This window comes from Heterocephalus glaber, unplaced genomic scaffold (assembly GCF_053883595.1).
Source record: "Heterocephalus glaber isolate CG9 unplaced genomic scaffold, H.glaber_assembly_v1.0 deba00001428, whole genome shotgun sequence".
Taxonomy (NCBI): domain Eukaryota; kingdom Metazoa; phylum Chordata; class Mammalia; order Rodentia; family Bathyergidae; genus Heterocephalus; species Heterocephalus glaber.
Genome location: NW_028258293.1, coordinates 31939590 through 31952554, shown reverse-complemented (window position 1 = coordinate 31952554; position 12965 = coordinate 31939590). Strand labels below are relative to the sequence as shown.

At 37.5% G+C, this 12965-nt stretch overlaps 1 protein-coding gene across 8 annotated transcripts in view; it reads left to right on the top strand.

Annotated features, from left to right (window-relative positions):
* Pak1 (p21 (RAC1) activated kinase 1) overlaps positions 1 to 12965 on the top strand; it is a 167540-nt gene that overhangs the window by 142263 nt on the left and 12312 nt on the right. For all 8 annotated transcript variants that reach the window (XM_013067420.3, XM_087212008.1, XM_087212009.1 and 5 more), the window contains 3 exons: positions 2361 to 2409; positions 7617 to 7729; positions 11035 to 11152. In XM_013067420.3, the coding sequence (XP_012922874.1) occupies positions 2361 to 2409; positions 7617 to 7729; positions 11035 to 11152 (280 nt within the window). The remainder of the gene's footprint in view (positions 1 to 2360; positions 2410 to 7616; positions 7730 to 11034; positions 11153 to 12965) is intronic.

The following is a 12965-nucleotide window of genomic DNA, read 5'->3' as shown; positions in this document are numbered from 1 at the left end:
CCAAAAGTAGGATACAGAATTTATAATACAGGGATGGAATATTTGTACAGTATTCTATAGTGTACAACTTATTTACATCTGTTGTTGAATTTAATCATTAAAACAACTTTGAGTTGAGTGGTGGATGTCTTTTTTGCTGGCCTCGTTATTTTTCCTACTAGATAATTATTTTTTGAGTCTGAACTAGTATAAGGTAGTTAGCACTTTGCCCCAGAATAATATAGATGGTATTTTATTTAAGTAGTTAAATAGAGATATCATGAATGTAGCAGAAAAGTACATGGACAAGTTACACAAGTCATATCCCTTCTATGGACTTGAGGGTCTTCATCTGTAAATTTAGGGAAGAAGGACTATAGATTAAGGGTTTTTCATCTCCAAAATGCCTGTTTTAAAAAAATAGATGTATGAGTAGGCAACATCTGCAAAACATTCTTTCCTTGATTACTTGACAGGTCTGTTAGTGCTAAGAATGAAATATTAAGCATCCATACTGATAGGTCTCTATATCTCATAATTTTAAAAATACAAATGCCACACCAGTTTGATAAATTGGGACTACTGTAATTTTTGTTTGCTTTATTTCCTTTTTAAGACCTACAGATGATTATGCTTTTGGACCTGGAATTCATATATCGAGACATTTGTCTATTTAAAATGGAAATAAGCAATGGAAATAATGCTAACTAGTGAGCCTGGGTAGTTTTTTAGAACTGTGCAAGTGTGAAGACAGTCTCAAAATGTTCAGTCCTGTGAGGCTTGAACACATTTGTCCTTTTAAGAATGGTAAGAATGATGCATGTAGTAGGATCAGAGAGAGGGAAGGGTAGAAAGATAAAAATCAGCTTTTTAACAGTACATGGCTAGGGATAGGATTATCAGGCAAGTGAAGAAATAACTACCAGTGCATACAATCTAGTCTTTGATAGCCAATATCTTTTTTTTCCCCCCAGTTCTGGGAATCGAACTCAGGGCCTTGCGCTTGCCAGGCAGGCGCAGTGACACTGAGCTGCATCCCTGGCCTAATAGCCAATGTCTTAATGATCATAGTTTCCAGACATATAGGTAGGCTTCCAACTAAGGAGTGGGGTTAGAGGTCTAGTGACTATAATCTCTAGCTGAAAGGCATACTTATAAGTGACTTTTCCCCCTGAATTGACCTGATTTCTGGGAAGCATAACCTAAGGGCTTGCCTGAATGCATTTTTGCAAAAGACTAGAATTTTAAATGTCTTCAAATTATATCTTATATACTTGATGTATGGCATGTTCAACTACAGATATGTTTTGAAAATTACTCATCTACAAATATACAGGGTCTGTGGTTGTAGGCATAAAATGAGAATTTTAGTTATTTCAAATGGACGCTATTAGTTTTCTAGCATTATTTATAACGTTTTTTTTCCAGTTCTGAGAATTGAACCCGGAACTCATTTTTCTTTATTTTATATTTTGAGACAGGATCTTGCTAAATTATTAAGTTGCCCAGGCTAGACTCAAACTTGTGATCTTCCTCCCTCAGCCTCCCAGTGTGCTGGCATTACAAGGCATGCACTACCATGCCTGGCTTATTTCTAGCATTTCTTTCTTTAAGCAGCCTCTACCTGTTTGCTTAAGTGAGTGTGTATATACATACATACATGTACGTCTATATCTAATGGGGTTATTCTTATCTTGGAATTGGGGCAGGAATAGTATCAGACCTGAAAACCACAGATCTAATCCTGTATTAGATTTAAGTTTGAAGCTACAAGAAATTAAAGCAACTTGCTAAAGGTGGTGGAAGAGAGGAGGACAAGCAGGAAAAAGAAACTTAAAAACAATGTATTTGAAGCCAGGAGTGGTGGTTTATACCTGTAATCCCAGTACTTGAGAGGCTGAGGCAGGCGGGTTGCCACTGGTTTAAGGCCAGCCTGGGCTATGCAGTGAAGCACTGTCTCAAAAAGACCAAAAAAAAAAGAGAGGAAACTAATGTATTTGAACACCTACTGTATTTATTTTAGGCACTTGGCTAAGTGCTTTACATAAATTGATTTAAATTCTCATATATTCCTATGTTCATGTCAAAAAGAAGAAAGTAAAGGTCAGAGAACTTACATAATTTAGTCAAGCTCTGATAGCTCATAGATATTAGGTAGAAGCTCTGTATTGAAATTCAGGAGAGTGGGTCACTACAGCCTCTATTCTCTTTACTGCCACACACTACCTTTCAAATAACAATGGGAGGGCTGTAAAGGGGGAGAGTGGGTGGATTATTTTTGCTATTATTAATCCTTGTGTTGCCAGATCGTGTGTATAGCTGCATTTGACAAATTCATTGAATACCTATTTTTTTCCCTTTCTCTCTTACCTGTTGCTCAGTGCTTCAGGCACCGTGTACACTGCAATGGATGTAGCCACAGGACAGGAGGTAAGTGTCTACCACCAACTGTTGTTTTTTCAGTTATATAGTCTTTTTATTTTGAGTTAGTTTTTAGCACTTCTTAGCTCAATAGGGATATTTCTAGTTTCTTTCTATATCAGACTAGAATCAACTAGCAGGTGTGACATGATGGAACTTAAAGCTTTTGGAAAAGTTACTGTAGACACAGTATGGAGAACAGAGTGCAGGAGGTAAGAGGGGTTGAGGTGAGTCAAAAGGTTATTGTATAATTCCAGATAAGAGATGACTAAGGTAATAGCATAGTATAGATGGAGTGAAGTAGATGAATTTGAGAGATACTTAGCAGGTAGATTTGACAGGATTTGGTAATTGATGAATGTGAGAATGCCTTAAAACTGCGTGATATTATTCAAAGAGAAAGAATAAAGATGTAGGTATAGGTATGAAGAAGTCAGATACTGCCTGAGAGATCTTATAGAACTGAATGTGAACAATTGTTTATTTGGTGCTTAGGAGAGAAATCTCTTACAGAAAAGATTTGAACCCATCTCTCTTGACTCCTAATCTACTGATCCTACCATTATTCTCTGTGCAGAATTCCACTGGAAATTGCAGTCCTCATTTATTTGGGAGCACCTCTTTGTCCTTATTGCATTAAGCTAGCAGAATTCAGACCTTATTGCTAAAGCCTGCTGACCCAAGATCTTGTCTTCAGTAGAAGAAAGCCATGAAGAAAATAAATACAGAATTTTTGAGGCTTCTTTTCAGTCTTTTCTTTGGTTAATTACAAAGCAGGAATGTAGGCAGGTGGGCTATGGTTGGCAGCTGCCTTGGAGAAGTTTAGTTAAAAGAGTATACTAGCATTCAGGGTGAGATGCTCTTCTTTTAGTGAAAATAAAGTTGGGCTCCTCTGAGGGAGGCTGCTACAAACCTGTTTATATATTTTTGATGGTTGTAACCCCTGGTGTCCTGGAGAAGTGACAGTTAATAGGGATAGGACATATTTCACTGGGCTCTTATTAGTCTTTTACAAGTGTTAAAGCCAAATTCTGTAGCTCATTGAGGGTAAGTTAACTTTTAAAATCATCATTATGGTTAAGGATTATTAATTGTTCTTTGAGGTAGGACTCCAAAGACACAGGTACTTGCCTTCAACTGCTTATATTACCTCAGACAAGTCATTTGACAGCTCAGCCTCAATTTTATTGATTTATAAAATGTGCTTGATAACATACCTCACAAAAGTGTTGCAAGAATTCAGTAAAGCGCAATGCATGTGAAAATACATCAACTTTAAGAACCACATATTTATTTCTTTTTATTCATATAAATATTCACAAAGCATTGACTGAGCTTTTGCTTTATGCTATACCTTGTGCTAAGAATTAAGTGAAAGATTCAATACTATGCAAGCATTTAAACATTAAAATCATATGTAAATACAAAAGATTATTCTCTGGTATACATATAAAAGTCTTTTAGTGCAGAGAAGAATCTGCTTTAAAGTAAAAATAGTGGTGAGAAAGGAAGGATAATAATAGCGTATCAATTTTAAGATAGTGAATTTGATGGAAATAAAAAAAATAGAGATTATACCAATCCTAAAAAGAACCCTTTGAGGTAGGTAATAGTTTCTTTTTATTTTGAGAAATTTGCGGCTCAAGGAATATAAAAAACTTTTTTTATGGGTTGTGCTATCAGAGATGAGCAGGGACTACATTAGAATCTTTTACTCCTAATCCTTAGCAGAGCTGAGGTTAGGCACTAGAGCTTCCTCTGGTTGGTTTCTAGCCCCTTGTGCCTTAGAGTCCTTGATGGGAGGTGAGCAGGTGAAAGGTGGAAGTCTTGGAGGCTGCCTTTGTGGGAAACTGGCACAGGAAAGAGAAACTTGACTTGTTTTCCTGCCTTGTAGTTATAGAACTCTGAATGGAAGCAAGTCCATTAAGGTGGCTAATGCCATGTGCAATGTGCTCATTTCCTGCCCCAGGGAATACAAATCTTTGGTGGAGCTCGTGGATGCTTTCAGCCTTTGTGATTAGAGAGGGTTATCCAGCTAAGAAGAGTAGAGGGGTTGTCTGTCACATACAGGAAGATTAGCATGTTAATGCTGGGAAGTCTTCTAGTTATAGATAATCTTATTCAGGCCTTGTTTTTTGAATGGTTGATTGAGTGATTGATTGATTGAGACAACAAGGTATTGCCATATAGTTCAGGCTGGCCTTAAACTCATTATGTAGCCCAGGCTGGTCTCAGACTTGCAGTGATCCTCCTGCCTCAGCCTCCCACGTGGTGGGATTACAGGCATGTGTCGCTATGCCCAGCCTCTTCAAGCTTGTTTTTTTTGTTGTTGTTTTTTGGTACCAGAGATCAAACTCAGGTCCTTTTGCTTGTGCAGCAGGTGGCAAAACCACTGAGCTAAATCCCCGGCCCTCAAGCCTGTTTGTAAAGAGGGAAAGTGTGTAGAAATAGAAACAGACTAGAAGAGCCTTTGGAGTCATATGACCTGAGGGCATTGGTTATGATCTTGGCTGACTTTGATATAAACCTTAGCTTCAGTATCCTTATCTGAAAATATAAGTCATGATATTCACTTTGCAGAGAGGTTAGGTTTTACTGAGATAATATAGAGAGTACCTAGAACAAGAGTCTGGCACACAGTAGACATTCGATAAACGGTAGTGGTTGGAGGGTATTTGGTTGGTTATTACTGGTGCTGTTATTACTGGTGCTGTTGTCATTCTTATTGCTCAGTGCCAGTTACTTATCAAATGCTTCTATAACTACAATTAATTTTTCCTTGTTATCTCTGTTAAATCCTTTACTCACATATGGATAGGACATTGACTGTTGTCTTACTTAGTACTCAAAACAACTCTCACGGGAAAGGAATCAAAAGACACTGACACTAAAAGAATTTCTGATTGGTCAAAGCCAGTAAGCGACAGGCCCAGAGTTTAGGTCCTTAGAGTGTGAGTACAGTTCTTTTTTCCTGTTAGAGGAATGCTATTTCTTACCCTAAATAGATTGGGTTTTATTAGGTAAGGACATTTAGTCTGGGCCATAGTAGGGATTGAAAAGGACTCCTAGTGTCCTGCCCAATTTCCATGTTAGTCTCTGCCTGCAATAATCTCTGTGAAATTGACAAGCATTGTCTCATCCTCTAGGATGGTCTGAGGAGCTCCAAAGGTACTCTTCTGGCTCCAGTCCTAGTTATAAGGGGTTCCTATACATAATGCCTTTAAATAAATATTTTGTTTTTCAGACATAAGGGAAAGCTATCCTCAACTGTTATTTATATAAAGCTGCAGCTAGACCAGAAGCCTGACCTATTAGGAAACACCACTCCAAAGTAACTCTTTCTCACTTGCAGTAGGGAATCGAAGTGTACAAATATTTAAAGTAATCATTTTTACTCTTCATGATTGACTGAGTTTCTTTAGAAGACTGTCCATATTTGGCTTGAAGAAATAATAGTTTTTCATAAAAAATCGAAACATTCATTCTTTACACTTCTTGGTGTTTCTGGAAGGACAACTTAGTTTTATTAGACGCTCATATTCTTGCCAATAGACAGTAAAAAGGCATGAAACCTCTAGGGAATAAATACTTATCAAACAACTTAAATGACACTCCTGTGGGATGTAGTAGCCTATTACTGATTTTTTTTTTGGCGTGTGTGTGGTTTAAAAACAAAGCACTTATCAACCCACTGGCTTTTCTCTTTCCATTTTTCTTTTCATACACAAACATTCTCTGAGTACCATGTGTGTTGTGATTCTGGACTTTTAATTGAGCTCCAGATTTCTAGATACACATGTACACAAATGTGCATGCATGCACACATTCTTAACTAATCTTCATACAAGTTTGCGTAAGTTCCATACGAAAGGTATGAATATGTTCTTACAGGGTTTTTAAAAGAGGAAAAGCTACACTTGGCTTGAAAATGAGATTTTGCTTGGCCTGATGCAAAGCATAAGTAGCTTTGAATGTGTGGAAATGATACAGGGTATTCCGGATGGAAAGAAGATCCTGAACAAAGGGAGGAAGACTGTAGTATATGAAGGAATAGAATGGGAAGAAAGGGTAGGAATCAGATCATGAGAACTTTGAATGTTGGGCTGAGAAATATTTCAAAATAACCAAGAGCCATGTATGTTTTTGAACAATGAGATAGTGAATATGTGCTGTGAGGAAAAATTAATCTGGCTGTGTGTGCAGGATAAAATAAAATAAGAATAAAAGAAGCTTTTGAAGGTTCTAATTCTGACTTTTCTACTGAATAGCTATATATGCAAGTCACATAACCTCTTGGAATCATATTTTTCTCATCAGTTGAAAAGTTATTCATACTGAACATATAAGTTGTCTCTGAGAATTAGGTGAAATAATGAACTTGAGAACTCCTTACATAATTCCTGACACATAGATGAAATGAATGCAAAGTGCCTTGGAAACTAAAGAACAACTTATATTTGCATTAGGTGAAAATTTGTTTTATTTGCTGAATATAGACAAAAAAAACCTATCGAGATCCTTTTCATACAAATCATTAAGGATCTCATCACCTTTTTCTCTTCTTTCTTAACCTAATCAACTCTGATTTATCTTTCCATACCATGTTCAGAAAGTTGCCTCCCTGTGGAAGTCTATACATTTCCAAATTGAGAGTTCTTGCCCTATTTTTGTTTCTGTTGCTTGCTCCCTCCACCCTCCCAGTACTGGAGAACAAACCTAGGAGCACTCTATCATAGCGTTACATCTCCAGATCTTTTTTTCATTTTTTATCTTCAGACAGAATCTTACTTTGTTGCCCAAGTGGGTCTTAAACTTGTGATCCTTCTGTCTCACCCTCCCTCAGTGCTGAGATTATAGGCGTAGGCCACATGAACTTTTTTCTATAGTATCTTTTTTATGTTATGATTTTTAAAAGTATTTTTCTACATCCAAGTTTCATACTAAAACTTTGGTGTATATCAAAATGATTTAGAGGGCTTATTAAAACACCACTTTCTAATCCAATAGATTTTGGGGGTGAGGCCTGAAAATAATTTGTTTTCAACCATTCTCAGATGTTGATGCTGCTGGCTTGGGGACTTCACTTTGAGAAAGCATTTGTTTAACATTGATAAATTATTAATTACTTGAGAACTAAGACCTTATTTGTCTTTGTTTCCTTAGTACTTTAAAGGTTGGGTGACTTTAGTTATACATTGAATGTATTATGATTTCAGGTGGCCATTAAGCAGATGAATCTTCAGCAGCAACCAAAGAAGGAGCTCATTATTAATGAGATCCTGGTCATGAGGGAAAACAAGAACCCAAATATTGTGAACTACTTGGATAGGTATGGAATGGTGGATCTGTCAGAGGGATGGAGTGTTTGGGACCAGTGGGTTAGAGGAGAAAGCCATACCAGCACCCAGAACTGCTTCAATTTAAGTGTCTTCTGGAGTGCTGAGCTCTTTGAATCCAACCCTACATATTGCTGGAAAATCCTTTTGGGTGAGGCTAACATTTGATGCCAGTACTACTGTTTGTTTTGTCTCAGCGAAGTCCTGCCCATCTGCCTGAGTCAAACATCTAGGTCCTTAATTTATTTTGTATTGAAAATCTTTCTTCACCCTCCTCATCCTCCGGAATAGTTTGTGGTTTGGCTTTATCCTTTCATTCATTCATTTATTTATTTATGGTACCAGGGATCGAACTCTGGACCTTGTGCTTGCGAGCCAGGTGGTGGAACCACTGAGCTAAATCCCAGGCCTGGCTTTATGCTTTTAAAATGTGATGCTTAGTATATTTTTTAACATACATTTCCATTAAATTGAAATTTCTTGTCCAAGTTTCAGAAATGTCATAGGTTGATATTGGACTAATTCTTAAACTCTTATTTCTTTCCTACTTGTACTATATTATCAGCTACCTCTTCCTCATGTAGCATATTTGATGATTGTCCTTTCTTGTTCAACATCTAAAATACTCTGGTGACTTTGTTTCTTTAAAGAGGAAAGGGGTTGAACTTTGACCTTCCTTATACACGATGATGTTAGCTATAGAGAATAAAGCTTTCTTAGAAATGATTGTAATCTCCTGAATATAGGTCCTAACTGGCCCTGAAGAATTCTCTAAGTTATCATTCACCTTCTCAATTCTTTTTACTTTTTTTTTGTGGTACTGGGATGAATACAGAGCCTTTGCATTGAGCTACATCCTTAGCCCCCCCCCTTTTTTTATTTTGAGACAGAGTATCACTAAGTCACTAAGTTGTCCAGGCTGGGTTTGAACTTGTGATCTTCCTGCCTCAGACTCTCTCAAGAGTGCTGGGATTACAGGCATATACCACTACGCCCACCATGCTGGTATGGTATAGAAAAAAATATACCTCTTCATGAGCACAGAAGGGGGTGCCCTTAACCTGAGGATTTAGTACACATACTGCAACTGAGGTTCTGTAGTTTTTGTGAAATGTTGCAGAGAACTACATTCATATTTATTCTTCAAATATGTGATCTCCTGGGGCTTTATTTTAAGATGGGGTTTTTTTTTTTTTCATACTGGGGATTGAACTTGGGACCTTGTACTTGCGAGGCAGGCAGCAGAACCACTGAGCTAAATCCCTGGCCCTTCAGATGGGATTTTTGAAGGTACATTGACACAGTGTATAATCACAGAATGTTTGAGATGACCTAAATCTGGTTTGCATTGTTTTAGTTTGATGGTGACATGTCTAATCCAGAAATGCAGACTTTGTTTTGTCAGTACTAAGAGACAGTCACTTGGATCCTCTCATTCTTTCTTCACTCCATCTAAGCTAAAATTACCTTCTTAGTGGATGAGTGAGAGGCTATAAAGTATACTCTTCATTGGGTAAAGAATAGGCTCTTGGCAGTGGAGGAATTTTACCTAGTCCTGGATTTACTTTTGAATACATATTATAGTCCATTTGGACTTTTAAAATTTCAGAAGCTAGGTAGCTTATAAACAATGCAAATTTATTTTTCACAGTTCTGGAACCTAGGAAGACCAAGATCAAGGTATCAGTAAATTTACTGTTTGGTGAGGGCCCACTTTCTGGTTCATAGATGGTGCCTTCTCTGAGCCCTTTCATAAGGGGACTAATCTCATTCGTGAGGGCTCTGTACTTAGGATCTAGCCATCTCCCAAAAGCCGCACTTCCTAATACCATCATAAGGATTAGATTTTCAATGTGATTTTTTTTTTTTTTTTTTTTTTGGTACTGGGGATCAAACTCAGGACCTTGCACTTGAGAGGCAGGCGACAGCACCACTGAGCTAAATCCCGGCCCTCAGTGTGATTTTTTTTTAGGGGAAATAAACATTGAGACCATAGGAGTCTGAAGAGAGACTACAGAAGCAGTCTGTCTTGTAATGGTCCTTAAACATCACAGGACTTGGGCTGAGGATGTTGCTCGGTGGTAGAGTATTTGCCTAATACATGCAAAGACTTGGGTTCTATCCCCAGTAGTACAGAAAAAAAAAAACCAACAACAAAACACAAAGGAAAGAAAAAAAGAAAAACACTTTTCATTACGAAGAATGCAGTTGTATAGAAAGAGAACTAAATTAATAGTCAAGGGACTAGGATCCTAGTCTTACCCATTGGTTGAGACCAATTGTCAAAATCATTTAACAGTTTCCTCATCTGCCTAGAAGTAGCCTTATTATCCAGGTAAAGAACAGATGACATATCTCATAGCTCAAGATAACCCAAGAAATGTTTTTTTCTAATCCAGCTTCTTTGTTCAAGGCTAGCAGAAGAGTTGTGTAGGGGCTCTGAGCTAACTTTGTTTCTTATTTGTCATATTCTACAAGTGAGGAAACATTGACCTGACAGGTTAAGGAATCTTTTATTTATCACATCAAGGCTGAATGATCCAATCCCAGAGTGAAACTATCAGGTCTAACTCCTGTCAACCCATAAGCTTTCCAAGGAATTATGTTACTAAACCATAGCCTTGACTTAAGAGGCTAGAATCAAGATAGTAAAAATAGAAGTCATCATCAGCATAATGTTTGTGTAACACTTTAAACCTTTTAAAGAACTTTTATTACTATCATTTCATTTAATATTTACAGTTATTTTTTATTGTACTCATGGATTTATTCAGTAAATACTGACATCTGCTGTGCTGGCCTCTGGGGGTAGAGTCTTGGAAAGACCCAAATAATCTCACATTTCAGGTCTAATAGAACTCTCAGATGTTTAGTAGCTCTCCTTACTATTCATAACATGGGATCCAAATCCCATCTTTATCAAATGTTTGCGTATTCCCTATTTGGATGGTTTGAGAGGTTTGGGATTTATGCTAGTCTTCCTAATTTCAGGAGCTTTTCCTTTGTGTTGTGATGAAGTATAATTTTATTGTATCTTCAATCTGATGCTCTTAATTCTACCCTTTGGGACTTCATAGAATGTGTATTTTTTATACATAAGGATCCAGGAGCATCCTTATGAGATTTAAAGTTAGTAACAATGTCCCCAACATTCTGCTTTTCTCCAAAGTAAAGAACCTTAGACTTTTTTAAAGGTGGCTGAGATAGTTTCACTCTCTATGCTTAGTCTTTGTAACCTAATGCAGTGGCTCATTGTACTGTGTTTATTCCTTCTCACCCTTTATCTGTATTCCTGCAGTTACCTTGTGGGCGATGAACTGTGGGTTGTCATGGAATACTTGGCTGGAGGCTCCTTGACAGATGTGGTGACAGAAACCTGTATGGATGAAGGCCAGATTGCTGCTGTGTGTCGTGAGGTAAGGCCAAGGGCCAGGCAGCCTTGAGCAGGAAGTGCCTCCATGTTTCAATGAAAGTTTCATGCCCAGCGAGATTTCAGCCCAGGCTCTGTGAAAGTGGGAAAAATTAGCATGGATACTATCATCATTCCTGTGTTGTGCCTGTATTTTATAATTTCTATAATGAGTTTTTCTTTAAAGATAACTTTATTCTGCCCATTGTAGAAAAATTAGAAAATAACCAGAAAGTAAAGTAAGATTGTGTGTGTGTGTGTGTGTGTGTGTGTTTGTGTGTGTGTGTATTTAGTATGTGTATTTTTTTGTGTGAGAGGGATACTGGGAGTTAAACTGAGAGCCTTTGTATTGAGGTACATCCCCAGGTCTTTATGTTTAATTTTTTTATTTTGAGAAAGAGTCTTGCAAAGTTGCCCAGTTTGGGCTTGAACTTTCGATCCGTCTGCCTTTGTCATCTCCCAAATAGCTAAGATTATAGACGTGCACCATGCATGACACAGAGTATATATTTAAACACATCATTCATAACTTCAATTTATATTGATAACTTATATTTTCCTTTATCTCTTTTACATGGACATATATTTTAATTATATTTTTATTCTGCTTCCCTTCCTTATTTATGTGCCATGAAGGAAAAAAGCAGGGTAAGAAATGTTATTTTAAGTAGGGCAAAGGTTTCACCATAGATTTGAGTAAGCATCTGAATGATGTGTAGAAGCAAGCCAGCAAAAATCTAAGGTAAAATACTTCCTGGCAAAACAAATAAAAAACAGGGCTGGGGATTTAGCTCAGTGGTTCCGCTGCCTGCCTTGTAAGCGCAAGGACCCAAGTTCGATCCCCGGTACCAAAGAAAAAGAAAACCAAATAAAAAACAAAGCTTAAATACAAGTGGACCCTCGAGTTACAATCAGCCTGATATATGAACAATTTGGGTTATGACCAGAATTTTAGTTTTAACTTATGACCAAAGTCTTGAGTTATGCCCTGTGCCAGCTGCTTGTGCTTCCAAATGGTCTCAGATACAGATTTAACCCTTAAAGCATTCTGGAAGGAACATTACAACATCCGTTCCGGTGTGGGGTTCATTGAGAAATCCTGGGCCAATGTCTCTCTAAGGACACTGAGATCTGCGTGTATATAGGAGAGAGACTTTGAAGGCTGTGTAGAGGAGCCTGAGCCTTCAGTTGACCAACTTGAGTTACAACCAGCCCTTGTAAACGAATTGAGTTCGTAAGTCAAGAGTCCACTGTACTGTAGTCTCTTTTGTCTTCATTGCTATTAAATATTTACATGCTGGTGTAAGAGAGGTAGAAGAAAAAGTCCTCTAGAAGCCTTTCATGAGAAGCAGTATATTAGGGGCTAGCCACATTTCCACCTTTCTGTTAGAGCAGGAAGGTAAAGGGGATATTCAGAGATACTGAGGATATTGGGTATTTTGCTCTTAAGAAACTGGAACTTTCCAGTACCTGATAGAAAAGTTAGAAAATTGGGGAAAGGATAGAAGAGTAAATAAGGTTTCTTTTTTTTTTTTTCTTCGTCTTCTTCTTTTGTTTTGTTTGTTTGTTTTATTTTTTTAGTTTTTATTTTGAGACAGGGTCTTACTAAGTTGCCTAGCGTGGGCTCTGACTTGTGATCCTCTTTTCTTCAGACACCTAGAGTGATGGGACTACAGTTGTGTGCTACCACCCCCAGCTGAGGTTCAGAATTTTGGAAGAATGTAATAGTGTGATTAGGGTTTCATGGTTCAACACCTGGAGGCATTTAGATAAAATTACATAGTTGTATATTTAATCCATGTTAAAATAAAGTGCCATGA